At 41.1% G+C, this 14,073-nt stretch overlaps 2 protein-coding genes across 3 annotated transcripts in view; both read left to right on the top strand.

Annotated features, from left to right (window-relative positions):
• The first annotated feature begins 1,014 nt into the window (after window positions 1-1,014).
• On the top strand, window positions 1,015-11,315 carry men1 (multiple endocrine neoplasia I). 2 transcript variants are annotated; one of them, XM_083902370.1, is made up of 10 exons: window positions 1,015-1,059; window positions 2,876-3,342; window positions 3,450-3,658; window positions 4,599-4,727; window positions 5,067-5,107; window positions 5,218-5,305; window positions 5,871-6,007; window positions 7,239-7,383; window positions 7,969-8,142; window positions 8,853-11,315. In XM_083902370.1, exons 2-10 carry the CDS (start codon window positions 2,907-2,909, stop codon window positions 9,432-9,434), a joined length of 1,941 nt encoding a protein of 646 aa, XP_083758496.1. In that variant the 5' UTR covers window positions 1,015-1,059; window positions 2,876-2,906; the 3' UTR covers window positions 9,435-11,315. The 2 variants fall into 2 exon arrangements, with proteins under 2 accessions (XP_083758496.1, XP_083758497.1); XM_083902371.1 differs by lacking the exon at window positions 1,015-1,059 and adding an exon at window positions 1,646-1,692.
• Window positions 11,316-12,348: 1,033 nt separating this feature from the next.
• map4k2 (mitogen-activated protein kinase kinase kinase kinase 2) overlaps window positions 12,349-14,073 on the top strand; it is a gene marked incomplete at both ends in the record, with an annotated part of 30,925 nt that continues 29,200 nt past the window's right edge. The window contains one exon of the mRNA XM_083910179.1: window positions 12,349-12,444. Within this exon, the coding sequence (XP_083766305.1) occupies window positions 12,349-12,444 (96 nt within the window). The remainder of the gene's footprint in view (window positions 12,445-14,073) is intronic.

Below are 14,073 nucleotides of genomic sequence, written 5' to 3'. Positions count from 1 at the left end.
AGGAATATTTGAAATATATATATTTGCTCTAGATTAATTGTGTATTCTGTGGTAAACAGAACATGTAAACAACATTCCTGTATTGGCTATAGATAATATCATTTTTGGCTTGATTTAAACAAAATATTAACATATGATTGTGTTATTAATGCATGGATTGTGTTGTGTTAGTATCTGTGCATAACAACAGATGAAACAAATATTCACGATGAAGCAGTATCCTGTGAGAATTCTAAATTAATTGAAGAATTTAACCAATAATACTCTCTAAAGATCAGTAGCCATTGAATGAACGTGATATATATATTTCAAAAATTATAATATAATTTCAAAATAAAAGCGTTTGTTTTGATATGTAACAATGAACACATCACAATATAGAGACATGCTATTGTAAAAATAGACGTATTTATTATTAAAAATATATAAACATTGAAAAGAATAATTGGGAGTTTGCCCTTTGTTTATTTATTTATCAAAAATATAGCTTTATTTAGCATTCGCTACTATATCATTTTTTTTTGCTAGCACAGTACTTGAAGGATGAAACACATAATTAATGTTTTTGAGCTGTTTGTAGTAAAATACAGCAACATTTTTCGGTAAAACTGAGGACAAACGCTGTTTTGTGCGAATTTTATTAAATTCTAATGTTGTGGTCGATCCGACTGTTGTCCTTTTTTTTCCATGATGTAATGTTTACCTTTGTTCCGAGCAGTAGTCTGACACACAAAGGCGTCATGCTGCCCCCTGCTGGGAATCGTCCATGGTTTTACAACGGAGCCAAAGGGGCGGTGCTCTATCCGGTTCACAAAGAGATACGCTGCACTCCATTTCCCAGCGTGCACCGCGAGAGCTTGAGCGCACAGCGGGTTTAGATCTACAAACGCGCTCGCGTGCCCAAATGCCAGTGAACGGGCGGCGTCCGCATGATTGTGAGATCTGCGCTGCTACGCTAACGTAGCGCGCTGGCAACACTCAATTTCACACGGAGCGGACTGCGCGGCAAAAGAAGGGAGACACAAACAAAAACATGTGGCGCAGGCTTTGAGGAAACCGGTACGTAATCTCTCCACATGTCGCTGAAACCAAGAACCCTGCCTCTGTCTGAGCTCGCAGGTTTTAACCGGCGCCGCGGCGGAGTGCGGCGGCGTAATTTTTGGTGGCGGCGCGGAACGCAAAAGTGTTGAGTGAAGCTAACTAGTAGCTTGTTAGCTTGTTAGCTGCCCATGACAACAGTCGCCTTTCACAGCTGTTAGTGACAGTGTGGGCTCACATTGTGCTCCTTTCACCACTGTTACCTTCATCTAAACGATTTAGTATTTATCTAACACACTTTATATTCACAGTAATCATAAACGGGTAGCTAATATTAACTTAAACTGGGGCACGCTAGTTAGCTCATGTTAGTCAACCAGGCTAGCTAGTTAGTTTATCAGAGTTATTGTGTCTTTCATTCAAACGGTGAAGCTTGTGTGGTGTTTAGTAGACGTTTCGTCGATTTAAAAAAAGCACCGGGTAACTTGTAGTAGCTTCTGTGCAGCTTTGTGTTGAATGGATGAGTGTGTAGCAGCGGGAGTCGGTGCCCCGCCCACCAAAGTGTCTGTTAGCAGCATTGATGTAACCAGCATCATTATGTAAGAAGGAGGCGAGCTGCTCGGCCGAGGGTCAGTGTCTGGCCTCATGCTCCAGGTATGATTATGTAACGCATATCTATTATCTGTTAAAATAGATTAATTTAAAGGAAGATCCATGTTGCTAATTTAAATGGTGTAAAATACATAGAAGCTGTTTAGAATACCCACGTGAGTACATTGTGAGAAAATAATATAAAGTGGATTAAATGTTTAATAATGTGATCATGTAATAGTTTGCATGTTCTCGCTGGCAATCTGGAGGATTAGGCATTAGAGGATGGACACATAATTGAATTTATAAGCTGTAGCTATTGTTATTGTTTTCAAACGTAACTTATTCTTCATCACTACCTACCTGGACTATTTTTATTTATGGTATTGTACTTTCTTCTTATCTTTCGGTTTGTTTATACACACATTTTTGTCACTTTTATCTCTAAGCATTTTATTGTTTGAAAAATAATGCTTTTCAGTTTCTTGTGTATTTGATTTATTTTGATTTATTTATTTCTCTGACCTCACCAGCAAAAAATATGAATAATGAGTGTGTTAAGGCAAATTATGGCATCAAAACAATACCGTTTGTATAAGATAATGTCATAATGTGATCACAGAAAGGCAAACTTAAGACAAAAGTTTTTAGTTTTATTTATTCATTCAAAACAAATCAAAATGTACTTACTGTACAATAAAATAACTTGTATAAATAAAAGCTTAGGCTAGCTGCCCTTTTCTCACAGAAGTTACAAAAATATACTGTACACAAATATTTTACCATTTACAAATATCACAAACTGGTGTTTTGTGTGGTTTTTCAAAATAGAATTTTTGATTTTTTTTTTTATTGATTTTTTTTAAGTTTATGAATCGTGGATGATTAGAATTGCAATTCCTATGTGAATCGTTTTTTTTTCCCCACCCCTCATTTTTCCATTCATTTATTTAAATATTAATTAATTTTTTTAGACATGGTAGATTCTCAGAAAGTATAGTTTAACTGGAAAAGCACTCGGAGAGCGCAGACCTCCACCAAGGCAGCTCAGTGCCCACAAAATAGCGATAAAAATAGTGATAGCGTCTACGGATCACGCCCAAAATTTAATCACTTATTCCGTGTCCCATTGCGGACATTTCCTGAAAATTTCATCCAAATTCGTCTGTGACTTTTCGAGTTGTGTTGCTAACACAAGGCGGAGGTCAATTAATTAGTTGTAACTTCTCTGTTAATGTGATTGCAGGTGAGGAGAAGATCTGGTTGTGACTGACGCCATGGGATTGCACTCCTCCCAGAAAAAGCACTTTCCTCTACGGGGCATAGATGGCGTTGTTCAGCTCTTCGACGCTGAGCTTCGCAAGCCCGAACCAGACCTGGCACTTCTTTCCCTGGTCCTGGGTTTCGTCGAGCACTTCCTGGCCGTGAACCGCGTCGTCCCCGTAAACGTCCCCGGCGTGCGGTTCGAGCCGCTGGAACCGGACTGTCCCACCTCGTGCTTCCCCACAGTGGAGTTGGGCATGATCTCCGCGCTGTACGAGCGCTTCACGGCCCAAATCCGTGGCGCGGTGGACCTGTCCCAGTTCCGCAGGACTTCAGCGGGGTCCAGCAGGGAGCTGGTGAAGAAGGTGTCCGACGTGATCTGGAACAGCCTCAGCCGCTCGTACTTCAAGGACCGCGCTCACATCCAGTCCCTCTTCAGTCTCATCACAGGTAGGAAATTTGACTTGAGGTACTAGTTTTAGTAGCATAAAATCAACGATCCCTTAGAGGGGAAATACGTTAAACACTGAATATGTCTTTTGTTAAATTACGACCAGGCACCAAACTGGACAGTTCCGGGGTGGCGTTCGCGGTGGTCGCAGCCTGCCAGGTCCTCGGCCTGAAGGACGTCCACCTGGCGCTGTCCGAGGACCACGCGTGGGTGATTTTCGGCAAAAACGGCGAGGAAACCGCCGAGGTCACCTGGCACGGGAAGGGTAACGAGGACAGGCGGGGTCAGACGGTCACGACGGGAGTCAACGAAAAAGTGAGGCTTTTCTCAAATGTCTTGTTATTTACTTTTACTGAGTTCTCTGTTACAACATGGAGCAAAGACATCAGGAAATATTCATTATATAGTCATATAACAGTCATTGATTAATTGATTTATTATCATCGCTGCTCTAAATGATGTATTTAAGTGTTTAAGCACATGGTCTCACACATGGTGTCAGACTCTGTCTTATCAGAAACCATGTGACTCATTATATGCCATTGAGATGAGTCACAAGTGAGTCAGATTCCTGTTGTGCGGCTTTAAAGGGGGGAGTTACTGGCGTGTACATACCATAGCTGCTTGGAAAGTGTTCAGTCACGGTCATGATGCTATATTTGCTCAGCTTGTGCCTGTAAATGCTGGCAATTGTACCTGCTGCTTAAGAAGGTAGAAACTATTTAAGACGGGTTTGTAAAGCTTTTAAACCCTTTAAATGCCAGTTCGATTACATAATGCTAATTGTTGTTTATGTAAACACACACAAAAATGAGCTATTTTCCATATAACAAATGCTGTTTTTCGTTTAAACCAGCCTTGGTTATTGACGTTGATGCATTATTCGTTTTTGTGTAGCATCAGATTTCAAATTTATGACCCTCTTAAGTTAAACCGACACCAAAATGGTGAAAATGTTGCTTCTCTGCTTAATATCGTGTACAAACACAATAGCGTTAGCGGATGTTTGTTAAACAGGAAGTTTAATTACAGTGTGTTTACATTCATATACTCTACAAACACTGATGAACAGTGGACTTTGAGCCACACTTTAGTGAGTTTTAGCATCACATTTTTTCTGTGGGGGCTGCTGAAGTCTGAAGAGATAATGCAGAGACACTTTATCTCTTTCCAGTCACAGGAATGTGAGCAAATCTATTTTGACAAAGGCATTTTTTTTTTCAGTCTGATAAAACCGTGTGTGTTTGTTCTTCAGAGTTGGCTCTACCTGAAAGGCTCCTACATGAAGTGTGACAGAAACATGGAGGTGGCCTTCATGGTCTGTGCCATCAACCCCTCGCTGGACCTGCACACCGACAGCTCTGAGCTGCTGCAGCTGCAGCAGGTGAGCGGCGATGTTAAACGACCACAGCTCTCGCTTTCACTCGGCGTTTGGGGAAGTTGTCTGACATTTAGGTCACAGTGAGATGACTAAATTTTCCAGTGTATTCATGAAAGTAAAACTTTCCACTCCACCCACGTGTTAGCAAAGACATAATGTGTGGTAGTGTATCTGATTTCTGAAATCTGTGTCTGCAGATCACCTTAAAATCTTATATACTTGTTATTATTTTACACATTTTTTTAACCCTATGTGTGAAATATTTTTAGTTTTCTGTATGTTTTTTTAATAGACTTTTCACTTGAAATGAATGAATATTTTGTTCTTTCTGATTTTGAACAGAAACTCCTGTGGACGCTGTATGATCGAGGCGACCTAGACAGGTGAGACTTTGTCACTGAAATCATTAAAGAACAATTAGTACACTGTAAAATTCTGTACATCCCGTTTTTTTTATACTTCTTGAAACCCTTCTCCTCCTGCTCTCCTCCAGGTATCCCATGGCCATGGGGACTCTGGCAGACCTGGAGGACCAGGACCCGATCCCAGGCAAAGAGAACCCACTGAAGATCCACCTCAAGGTAAAACATTGTTATTATAATTATAATAATAATAATAATAATAATAATAGAGTGAATTAAATGAAAAAGAGAGCAAGTATTGTTCAGTTTTGCTTTAATTTGGTTATATTATGATTCATTCTGTTTTCTAGACCACACAGTCGGAAAACTTAAAGTATATAAAGAAGGTTCTCATTGGTGATAGTTTTTCTCCAAATATCAAACAGTTAATGTTAAATACAGCAGCTTAAATGTGAATATATTTACTGGTTTCTTTGCTATTGGACAAAACAAGACGTAATTTCCAAATTTGGGAAACACTGATCAACATTTTCTGACATTTTATGGTACAAAACAACTACTTGATTAATTAATTTAGAATATAATAATTAGTAGCTGCCTTAGAAAGTAGTATCAGTATCATATGTGTGTTTACAAAACCTTCCTGAAGGTGTAGCTCTCCTAAAACTGTATTGGTGCTTTCCTGTCAGATTTCATTTCTGCCTGTAATGTGACAGGACTGTGTGCTATATTGATGGATTAAACTCATGTTCTCCCTCCTCCTCTTCCTCTTCCTCTTCTTCAGGCCGTGAGTTCTGCTCAGACACATTACAACAACGAGCACATCTACCCTTACATGTACCTGGCCGGTTTCCACTACAGACACAGGGCCGTGCAGGAGGCTCTCAAGTCCTGGGCCGAGGCAGCGCAGGTCATGCAGGAGTGAGTTCACGTTGATTCTACACATCCATCCATCCATTACTTAAAGACGCACGCAATATTCCCAGTATTCTGCTCGAATTATAATCTCTTTTCAAGGTTTTAGAAAGCGTAACATTTTGGATTAAGTGCTTGAAATGGTGACTTGTTTATTTATTCGATTTAAAAACAAACAAAAAAACACCATCAAAGTAGTTGGCGATTAGTTTTGTAAAGAATTAAAACACGTTTTCAGATTTTTTTTAGTGTCTTAAATGTACAATATTTTGTGATTTCTTTTTAAAATTGAGTAATTGTAATTATCATCATTATTTCTGGGTTTGGTGAACATTTTTCTACATTTTCTGGATCCAACAAGTACTCGATTACTCTTAAGTTTTTTTTATTTTTGTTTTTAAAAACACCAAACATGTTTGTTTTTAGCATAATGCCATCACTTTTAACGTAATAAAATACTAAAATAATAGTTTTTCCGTATAAAAATGTAGGTAATCGCAGCTCTAAGGTGCTGGAAAAGCCTGAAAATTGACCTTGAACGGTGCTTGAATTTCAAACATAGTAATCTTTGATTTTATTTTGGCGGTCTGAGGCTACAGCCATACTGCTGTGTTCTCATTTAATTTAGAAAAACAATCAAACAAGATTAATTGAAATATTTAAATGTTTTTAGAGCCTGCGCTTCCTCTTGTTGTTCATGAACATCCAGGGCTTTTATTCTGGAAACACTGCCGCACTGTGAACACCAGGTGGCAGCATAAACGAGGCTGAAGAGTTTGCCACATTGATAATGAACGTCCTCGGCATCAATCTCAGCTCTGAAACGACACTTTGAGCTGATGCCGTTTGTGTGTTTTCGTTGGAACTCTTCGCCTCACGCCCAGTGACGGCGCGCAGTGGTTTAGTCTGGAAGTGTCCGTCTCTGCGTCCTCACACTCTCTCCTCCTCTTTTTTTTTAAACACACCGTTCATGATCCACGTCTAAAAATACCTTCAGACTCTCCAGAGCAGAGCGCTGCACATTCCCCTCCACGTCTATCAGCTTCCTTTTTCCTGCTCCGGCATTGTCCTGAAACATTCGGCCTTTCCCTCTCTGCACAATGTGTGGATTCTTTGTAGCAAAGTTAACTTCATGTCACCGTCTAATCTCACTGCTGTCATGTCCCCTAATCCAGGAAATAAAGATTTGCTGTTTAAAAGCACACATTTATGTCTTTTTCCTCATTATCCTCTGCAGATATAACTATTTCCGCGAGGACGAGGAGATTTATAAAGAATTCTTCGACATTGCAAACGACGTCATCCCCACGCTGCTGAAGGAGACGGTTGTAGCAGACAGTCCTGGGGAGGGAGGAGAGGGAGGAGGAGAAGGTGCAGACAAGGTGAGTGTTCTCCTCACAGTGAGCAAAATCCAACTTCCTGTTTGTCAGGAGAAGAAAATGAGAAACAATTCATGGGTTTTCTCAGATTTTCAGCTTCTTAAATGTGAATATTTTCTTTGTTTCTTCGCTTCATGGAACAAAGAAATCACTAAAACTGAATAATTTACGTTTGTGGACAAGAACAAGGTGTCAAGAACATCAATATTTCTATTTTTTTTATTATTTTGTCGACTTAACTAATCGATTAATCGAGGAAAATAAGTGACTGATTACTTGATTAAAAAAAAAAATTCACATTTAAGGATCTGAAAAGTCTTAAAATCTGTTTTGTAATGATTAATCAGTTTGTTTGTTTGCTTTGTCAGAAAATGTGAATTTTTTCTGGTTTCTTTGCTCCATAGAATAAAGAAATCATTAGAACTGAATAATTTAGTTTTGTGGACAAAACCAGATGTTTGAGAACGTCAATATTTCGAGGTTTTATGGACCAAATTATTAAATGAGAACATAATCGACAAATTAAATGATTATAACTGTTAGTTACAGGCCTAAATTGACTCATCGTTGCTTGTCTTCCTCTTCCAGGAGCTCTCTAAACAGGCTGCCGTTTTCTGCGCGCTCCAAGACCCAGAATGCTTTGCCCACCTGCTGCGCTTCTACGACGGCATCTGCAAATGGGAGGAGGGCAGCCCCACGCCGGTGCTCCACGTGGGCTGGGCCACCTACCTGGTCCAGTCTCTGAGCCGCTTTGAAGCTCAGGTGAGGAGCTGGGATTAGCTCGGACTTTGACAGAAGTCGCGATGCTGTGCGGATAAAAATAGATCTTAGTTGAGCAGATCATTGCATTTTTTTCAGGAAAATCTTGAAAAAGTAATTTCTAACTAATTTCAGAAATCCTTTTTCCATATTTCTGCCATTGACTCAGAATATTGTCTAAAATATTGTTGAAAATATGCACAAACACAACATTATTCCAGTGAAGATGTTTATTACAAATGTACAAAAATGCTGTACATCAGCAATAATCAAAACATACAAACGTGTGACCTAATGGACTAAAGAAAAAACAATAAAAAATACTGTAGAAAATATAAAAACAACACAAATAAACTGGTCATACAATAAAACTACAAAATAAGATAAAAACTAACGTCTCATACTGGGTCGAAAGCTTTAAAAGTGAACCTTAACATTCTCCATATGCATATTTTGTACATTATTTTAGAAAATAAGTAAATACGAGTAAATGGCAGAAAGAGAAATAGAAAAAGGATTTCTGATGTATTCATTAGAATTTTTACCTGTCGTTTGACACCAAAATCACTGAAATCGGCCCAGGAAATGATGTGAAATATGGATGGAAATGGCGCCATTTTGAAATTTACCTGACTATTTTGGTGCTTCTTTCCAGTTGTGAAAGATTTTTTTCCCGCTAATCCGCTCTACTAATCTGTGTTCTTCTTCCAAAGGTGCGTCAGAAGGTTTCCATCATCACCAAAGAGCCAGAGACGCAGGACGACGACGACCAGTCCAGCGATGACCCGCGGGAGGGCCGCAGACGAGGACCGAGGAGGGAGTCCAAGCTGGAGGAGCAGAACTCCGCCTCTCCTCCCTCTGCTGCTCCGCCCACCTCCCCGTCCACTCAGCCCCCAGCAGCAGCAGCAGCAGCAGCAGCTGTTGCTGCATCGCAGCCCAAGAAGGTCGGCGAGGGAGGCGGGCGCCGCCGCTCGTCGCAGGGTCTCCTGGAAAAGCCCAAGTCGCCCTCGTCGGACCCCGCGTCGTCCCCGTCGTCCCAGCAGCAGCAGCAGCAGCAGCAGCAGCAGGCGGCGTCGGCGTCGGCGTCACCCTCCTACACTGCCGGTCCCGTCGTGGTATTCCAGAGCGAGAAGATGAAAGGCATGAAGGGGCTGCTGTGCGCGGCCAAGGTGAACTCCAGCGCCATCAAGCTGCAGCTCACGGCGCAGTCGCAGGTCCAGATGAAGCGGCAGAAGAGCACGCCCGCCGGAGACTACTCCATGTCCTTCATGAAGCGGCAGCGCAAGTCGCTGTAGGCGCGTTTTCGCTTTGTCGATGCGATAAAACTGTGAGGCTGCACGGACGCTTGATTCAATAAAGCGATAGTCCAGGTTTTTTTTTTAGTACTGTGCGTGTTGACGTACGTTAACGCATGACGCGTTTCCATGACGACTGACCGGAAAAAGATGCCATGTTTACGTGACTCCAGATTTGTTAAAATGAGTCTCTAAAGTAACGTTAAACTTTAAAAACAGAGGCACACATACACAGTACACAAGTACGCTGGTTATTTGTACCGCTAATCTTTTTGTTCAATAAACAGACCGCTCCAGTTCAACTTTAGGCATGCTAACGGCGCTAAAGGAGCTAACAGAGCTAACTGGTAAACGGTGCCTGGAGTCCTGTGCTGCGGCACGTAAACATGCCGTCACGCGTCAGTTGTCATGGAAACACATCGTGAGTTAGCGCTGACGGCGTTAAGAACGTCAACGTTAAAGCAAGTCACGTTTCCTTGACGACTGACTGGAAAAATACCCGCGTGACGTCACGTTTACGTGACTCCCGATTGTTAAAATGAGTCTCTAAAGTAACTTGAGGAACAAGTATGCTGGTTATTTGTAGCGCTGCTCTTTTCCTTTGATAAACAGTTGGGAAACGCCAAATAAGGTGCTAATGCAGCTAACTGGAGCTAACTGGTAAACGGTGCCTGGACTCCGTTGTTGCGACACGTAAACATGACGCCACGCGCGTTTTTTTCCGGTCAATCGTCATGGAAACGCATCGCACGTTTACGCACGCTAACCTAGTGCCCAGTTGGTGCGGACGCGAGGAAATGCCCGTTTACTACGTCAATGACGATATTTTTGCTACCGTACCTCGCTGTTACACGACCTTTTTCCGACCGGAAACTGAAGTTTGTCGCACTCGTTCGCTCGACTCGCACCAAAGTCCTTAGAGAAAATCAGCGTTTTAAGCTAAGCTAAGGGACGTCGGGAGCGACGTATCCACCCACCGCTGCCTCTTGTGGTGAGTTTGTGTCATTAATGTAAATCCGAGTAAATTATTTCAAACACTGAAGCCGTAGTTAAACGTACAAACGGAGGCAGATGTGGGTCAACAGCTCCTGTGAAGTCTGAGCTAAAGTCGTTGGACTTTGGTGTAGGGGGGCCGTTTAGAAGGTGACACCAACTTTTAGCTAGTTTCCTGTTGCTGTAAACATGTTTTTTAAACTAAAACAGGAAGTAAACCGCATTTCCTCGTCTGGCACTGTAAAAAACAAAAAAAAAACTATCCGTTCAACGTGGTTATTTCTTTGTACGTTCCCCAGCAAATATATCGTGACCTGCACACGTGATCTGCGCTTAAACGTCACCATATCGTGAACCGATTCTTTATTTTTTTTATTTTTTTTCACTTTTATTTAAGCAATGATCCCATTTTCTGGCCGATCCATTGTACCTCCCCCCCCGGTCATCAGTTTGTGTTTTAATTGGCAGCCAATTGTACACGGACTTTTACACACGGAAAAAAACCCTTGTCGCCCGTTTTGGACGCTTGAAGCCAAAGTAAACGAGGAACGACCGGAATCTCTTAGAGCCGCGTAGACGTGTAAATATATGGACTCTCGTACCAGTAGGAACCCGTGCGCGACTGAAGCCTTGGAAGTGATTAATTTTAGGATAGTTACTGTGTAACATTGTCCACCTCTGCTCTACAGACAGCTTCTTTCTTGCTAGCTCTACGTTGCCTTACTTTTGCTTTTGTTTTGTTTCTCCAAAGTAGAAGGTGGCCTTTTTAGTTTTTGAGACTAGCGGAGTTGAGCTAGCTTCTTGTTTTTTTTTTTTGGACGAGTAGAGAAGAACCAGGAAGACCATGCACTGTTGACACGGAGCCACGTCAGGTGGACCTGCTACATACATCCGATTTGCTTGAGGACTTTGTGGTTATTGTTCTTTTTTTGTAATTTCAAGTAATAAAGACTTGATGGAAGTAGAGCGAGATGTGATGTCTGACCTGTTTTTATCTTCATTTATGCCAAAAGTATAGATGTTTATGCTGATCTAACAATCAACTTTTGTGTCTTAACTGAACAAACCTGTTCAGAAACACCAGGAAATTAAGAAAGAAGACGCCGGCGTTCTCTGGATGAGGCGCCAACACAATACGATCCAACAATAATGTTAATTTTTAACCATTTTCTAGGTTTATTTTCATTTAACGAGCTGTTTAGTAACGGATGGATCTTGTAAACGCTACAATTTGGTTTTACAGAAGTCAATATTCGCGTTAATCGTTTCCTCAAACGCGATTAACAAGAGCATGAAGCACAAACATGCAGATTCAATAGAAAAATGTGGTATTTAGAAACACTAAAATTGTTTGACATTAAGAAACTTGGATCAAAATATAACTTTTTGTCGAAAAACCATTTAAAACTGTTTCATTTTATGCATAATATGCCAAGTCCAGCTACTTCCTGTCGAAACAATTCATAGCAGTTTCACAGTTTACATGAAAATGTATTAATATATTTATCATAATAATATTAATATATTAAAATTAATTCGGGTTAGCGTTAGAGTTGTTTTGCTCGGGGGGCCCCCCGTGAAGGCTAGGACCGGCCCTGGCTCTTACAGGTGAGCTCTCTGTTGATGTCATTGTTTTACAGTGTAGGATTGTGTGCGCATGCGCGCTACTGCTGCTCTGGCTCCGCACACACACACGCTCTCAGTCCACAGTCAGTGTGTGAGTGTTGGCTGTGGAGGGAACTCAGAGCGATCGATGCTCCGGTAATTAATCAGCTCCATTAACGAGCTCCTCCTCCTCTTCCTCCTCTTCCTCTTCCTCCTCTTCCTCCTCCTCCTCATCTTCCTCCTCTTCCTCTTCCTCCTCCTCATGTGTGTGTGAGCAGCAGCATCATCATCATCATCAGAGTCCACAGCTGCAGACATGGAGAGGATCATAGGAGTCTCTTTCCTCGATCCTCTGGACGATTATGAGTTAATTCACCGTATCGGCTGCGGCACCTATGGAGACGTGTTCAAGGTGAGTGCGGAGCACACTTCACTTCCGGTGTGCAGGCTGTTTGGGTCTCTCTATGTGCTCGTGTTGGTATGTTCTCAGTATTTGAGTACAATTATTCTTGCTTTTTTTTTTTTTTTTTTTTTTTACATCTGTCTATCTATCTATATTTTTAACACCACATTATCTATATTTTGCCCAAATTTCACAGTATTTTTTATGTGTTTAATAGCTGTTTTTTCTTATTATTATTACATTAGTTATGCCATTGTTGGCTGTTTGTTTACTGTTTCTTACTTTATGGGGGTGGGAAAAACTAAAATGAAGTGTATTTAATTGAATTGAATTGAATTTAATTTAATTTAATTTAATTTAATTTGTTTTGCAATTATCATTATTATTATGATTATTATTTTTAGTGTAAATTTTAAACTTCAGTTCAATACAATATGCACTGCACGCCAGTTTTTTTAAGTGACATAGAACAATAAAAAAACAATTAAATGGCAAATTTAAAATTTTCAAGAGTGCCGGGAAACTACGGTGGCCTTTACGTGCCATAAAGGATGTTGTAAAGTGGCTGGTTTGTCCCTTCAGGCTTGCCGTACACGGCACTAAATAATGGCGGCTTCTGTAAAGCGAGGCCCTAAAGTACAAACGAAAACGCTTTCAATAAATAAATAAAAAAACCTAAATTAGTTTTATTTTGAAGGGATCACACAATCGTAAGTTCAATTCCCGACGCTTTTAAACCGTACGTTTTGCGTCTCTTGTTGTGTCGCGGCACGTTGTCGCATTTGTGCTGCAACAGGTTTGTGCATTTTTTGCTCTGTTTTTGAGTCTGAAGTATCTAACCTACAATGTGTGTGTGTGTGTGTGTGTGTGTGTGTGTGTGTGTGTGTGTGTGTGTGTGTGTGTGTGTGTGTGTGTGTGTGTGTGTGTGTGTGTGTGTGTGAGTGTGTGTGAGTGTGTGTGTGAGTGTGTGTGAGAGTGTCAGACTGTGGTGTCAGGATGCAAACATCCTGTGCTGTTAACCCGCCCCGGTGCCTTGTGCATCCTGCACAGGCAAAACACAAGAATTTAGTATTGTTTCACGCACAATCAGTAAACTCTGAGCTAAAAAAAAAATTAAATTCTTGACGATCCAGAATCTTCGTAAAACCTTGTCTTACTGAACCCTCCGTCTTCATTATTAAATATGTCCCCCATATGAGAACAACATGAACTTTGAGCATGATTCTGGTGATATTCTGTATTTAAAAACACATATTTCCGACTCAGAATGTGACAAAAGGAGATGAAGTATTTGTCATTAAGTCACACACAGTTTGATCTGAGTCATGTGTGTGTACAAATATACAACCTTTCATGTGTATTAAATATGCTATTGTCCGATCAGCTGACTGTGACATCATCATCATCATCATCATCATCACCACGTGATGTAACCTGTCCGTCTGCTTGTCAACGACAACAATGGCACATTATCACGTGCAGCTCTGCTGCTGTCGAGCTGCTGCCACCGCAGGGGTCAAAGGTCAAACCCTCTGGACATGTGACCGAGTGGGCATTCACTGGACTCTGTGTGTGTGTGTGTTTGTGTGTGTGTGTGTGTGTGTTATTAATCCTTCTGTGGCTGCACAGAGGGACAGT

This window comes from Microchirus variegatus, assembly GCF_963457635.1.
Source record: "Microchirus variegatus genome assembly, chromosome: 2".
NCBI classification, from domain to species: domain Eukaryota; kingdom Metazoa; phylum Chordata; class Actinopteri; order Pleuronectiformes; family Soleidae; genus Microchirus; species Microchirus variegatus.
This window is presented reverse-complemented; position numbering and strand designations above follow the sequence as displayed.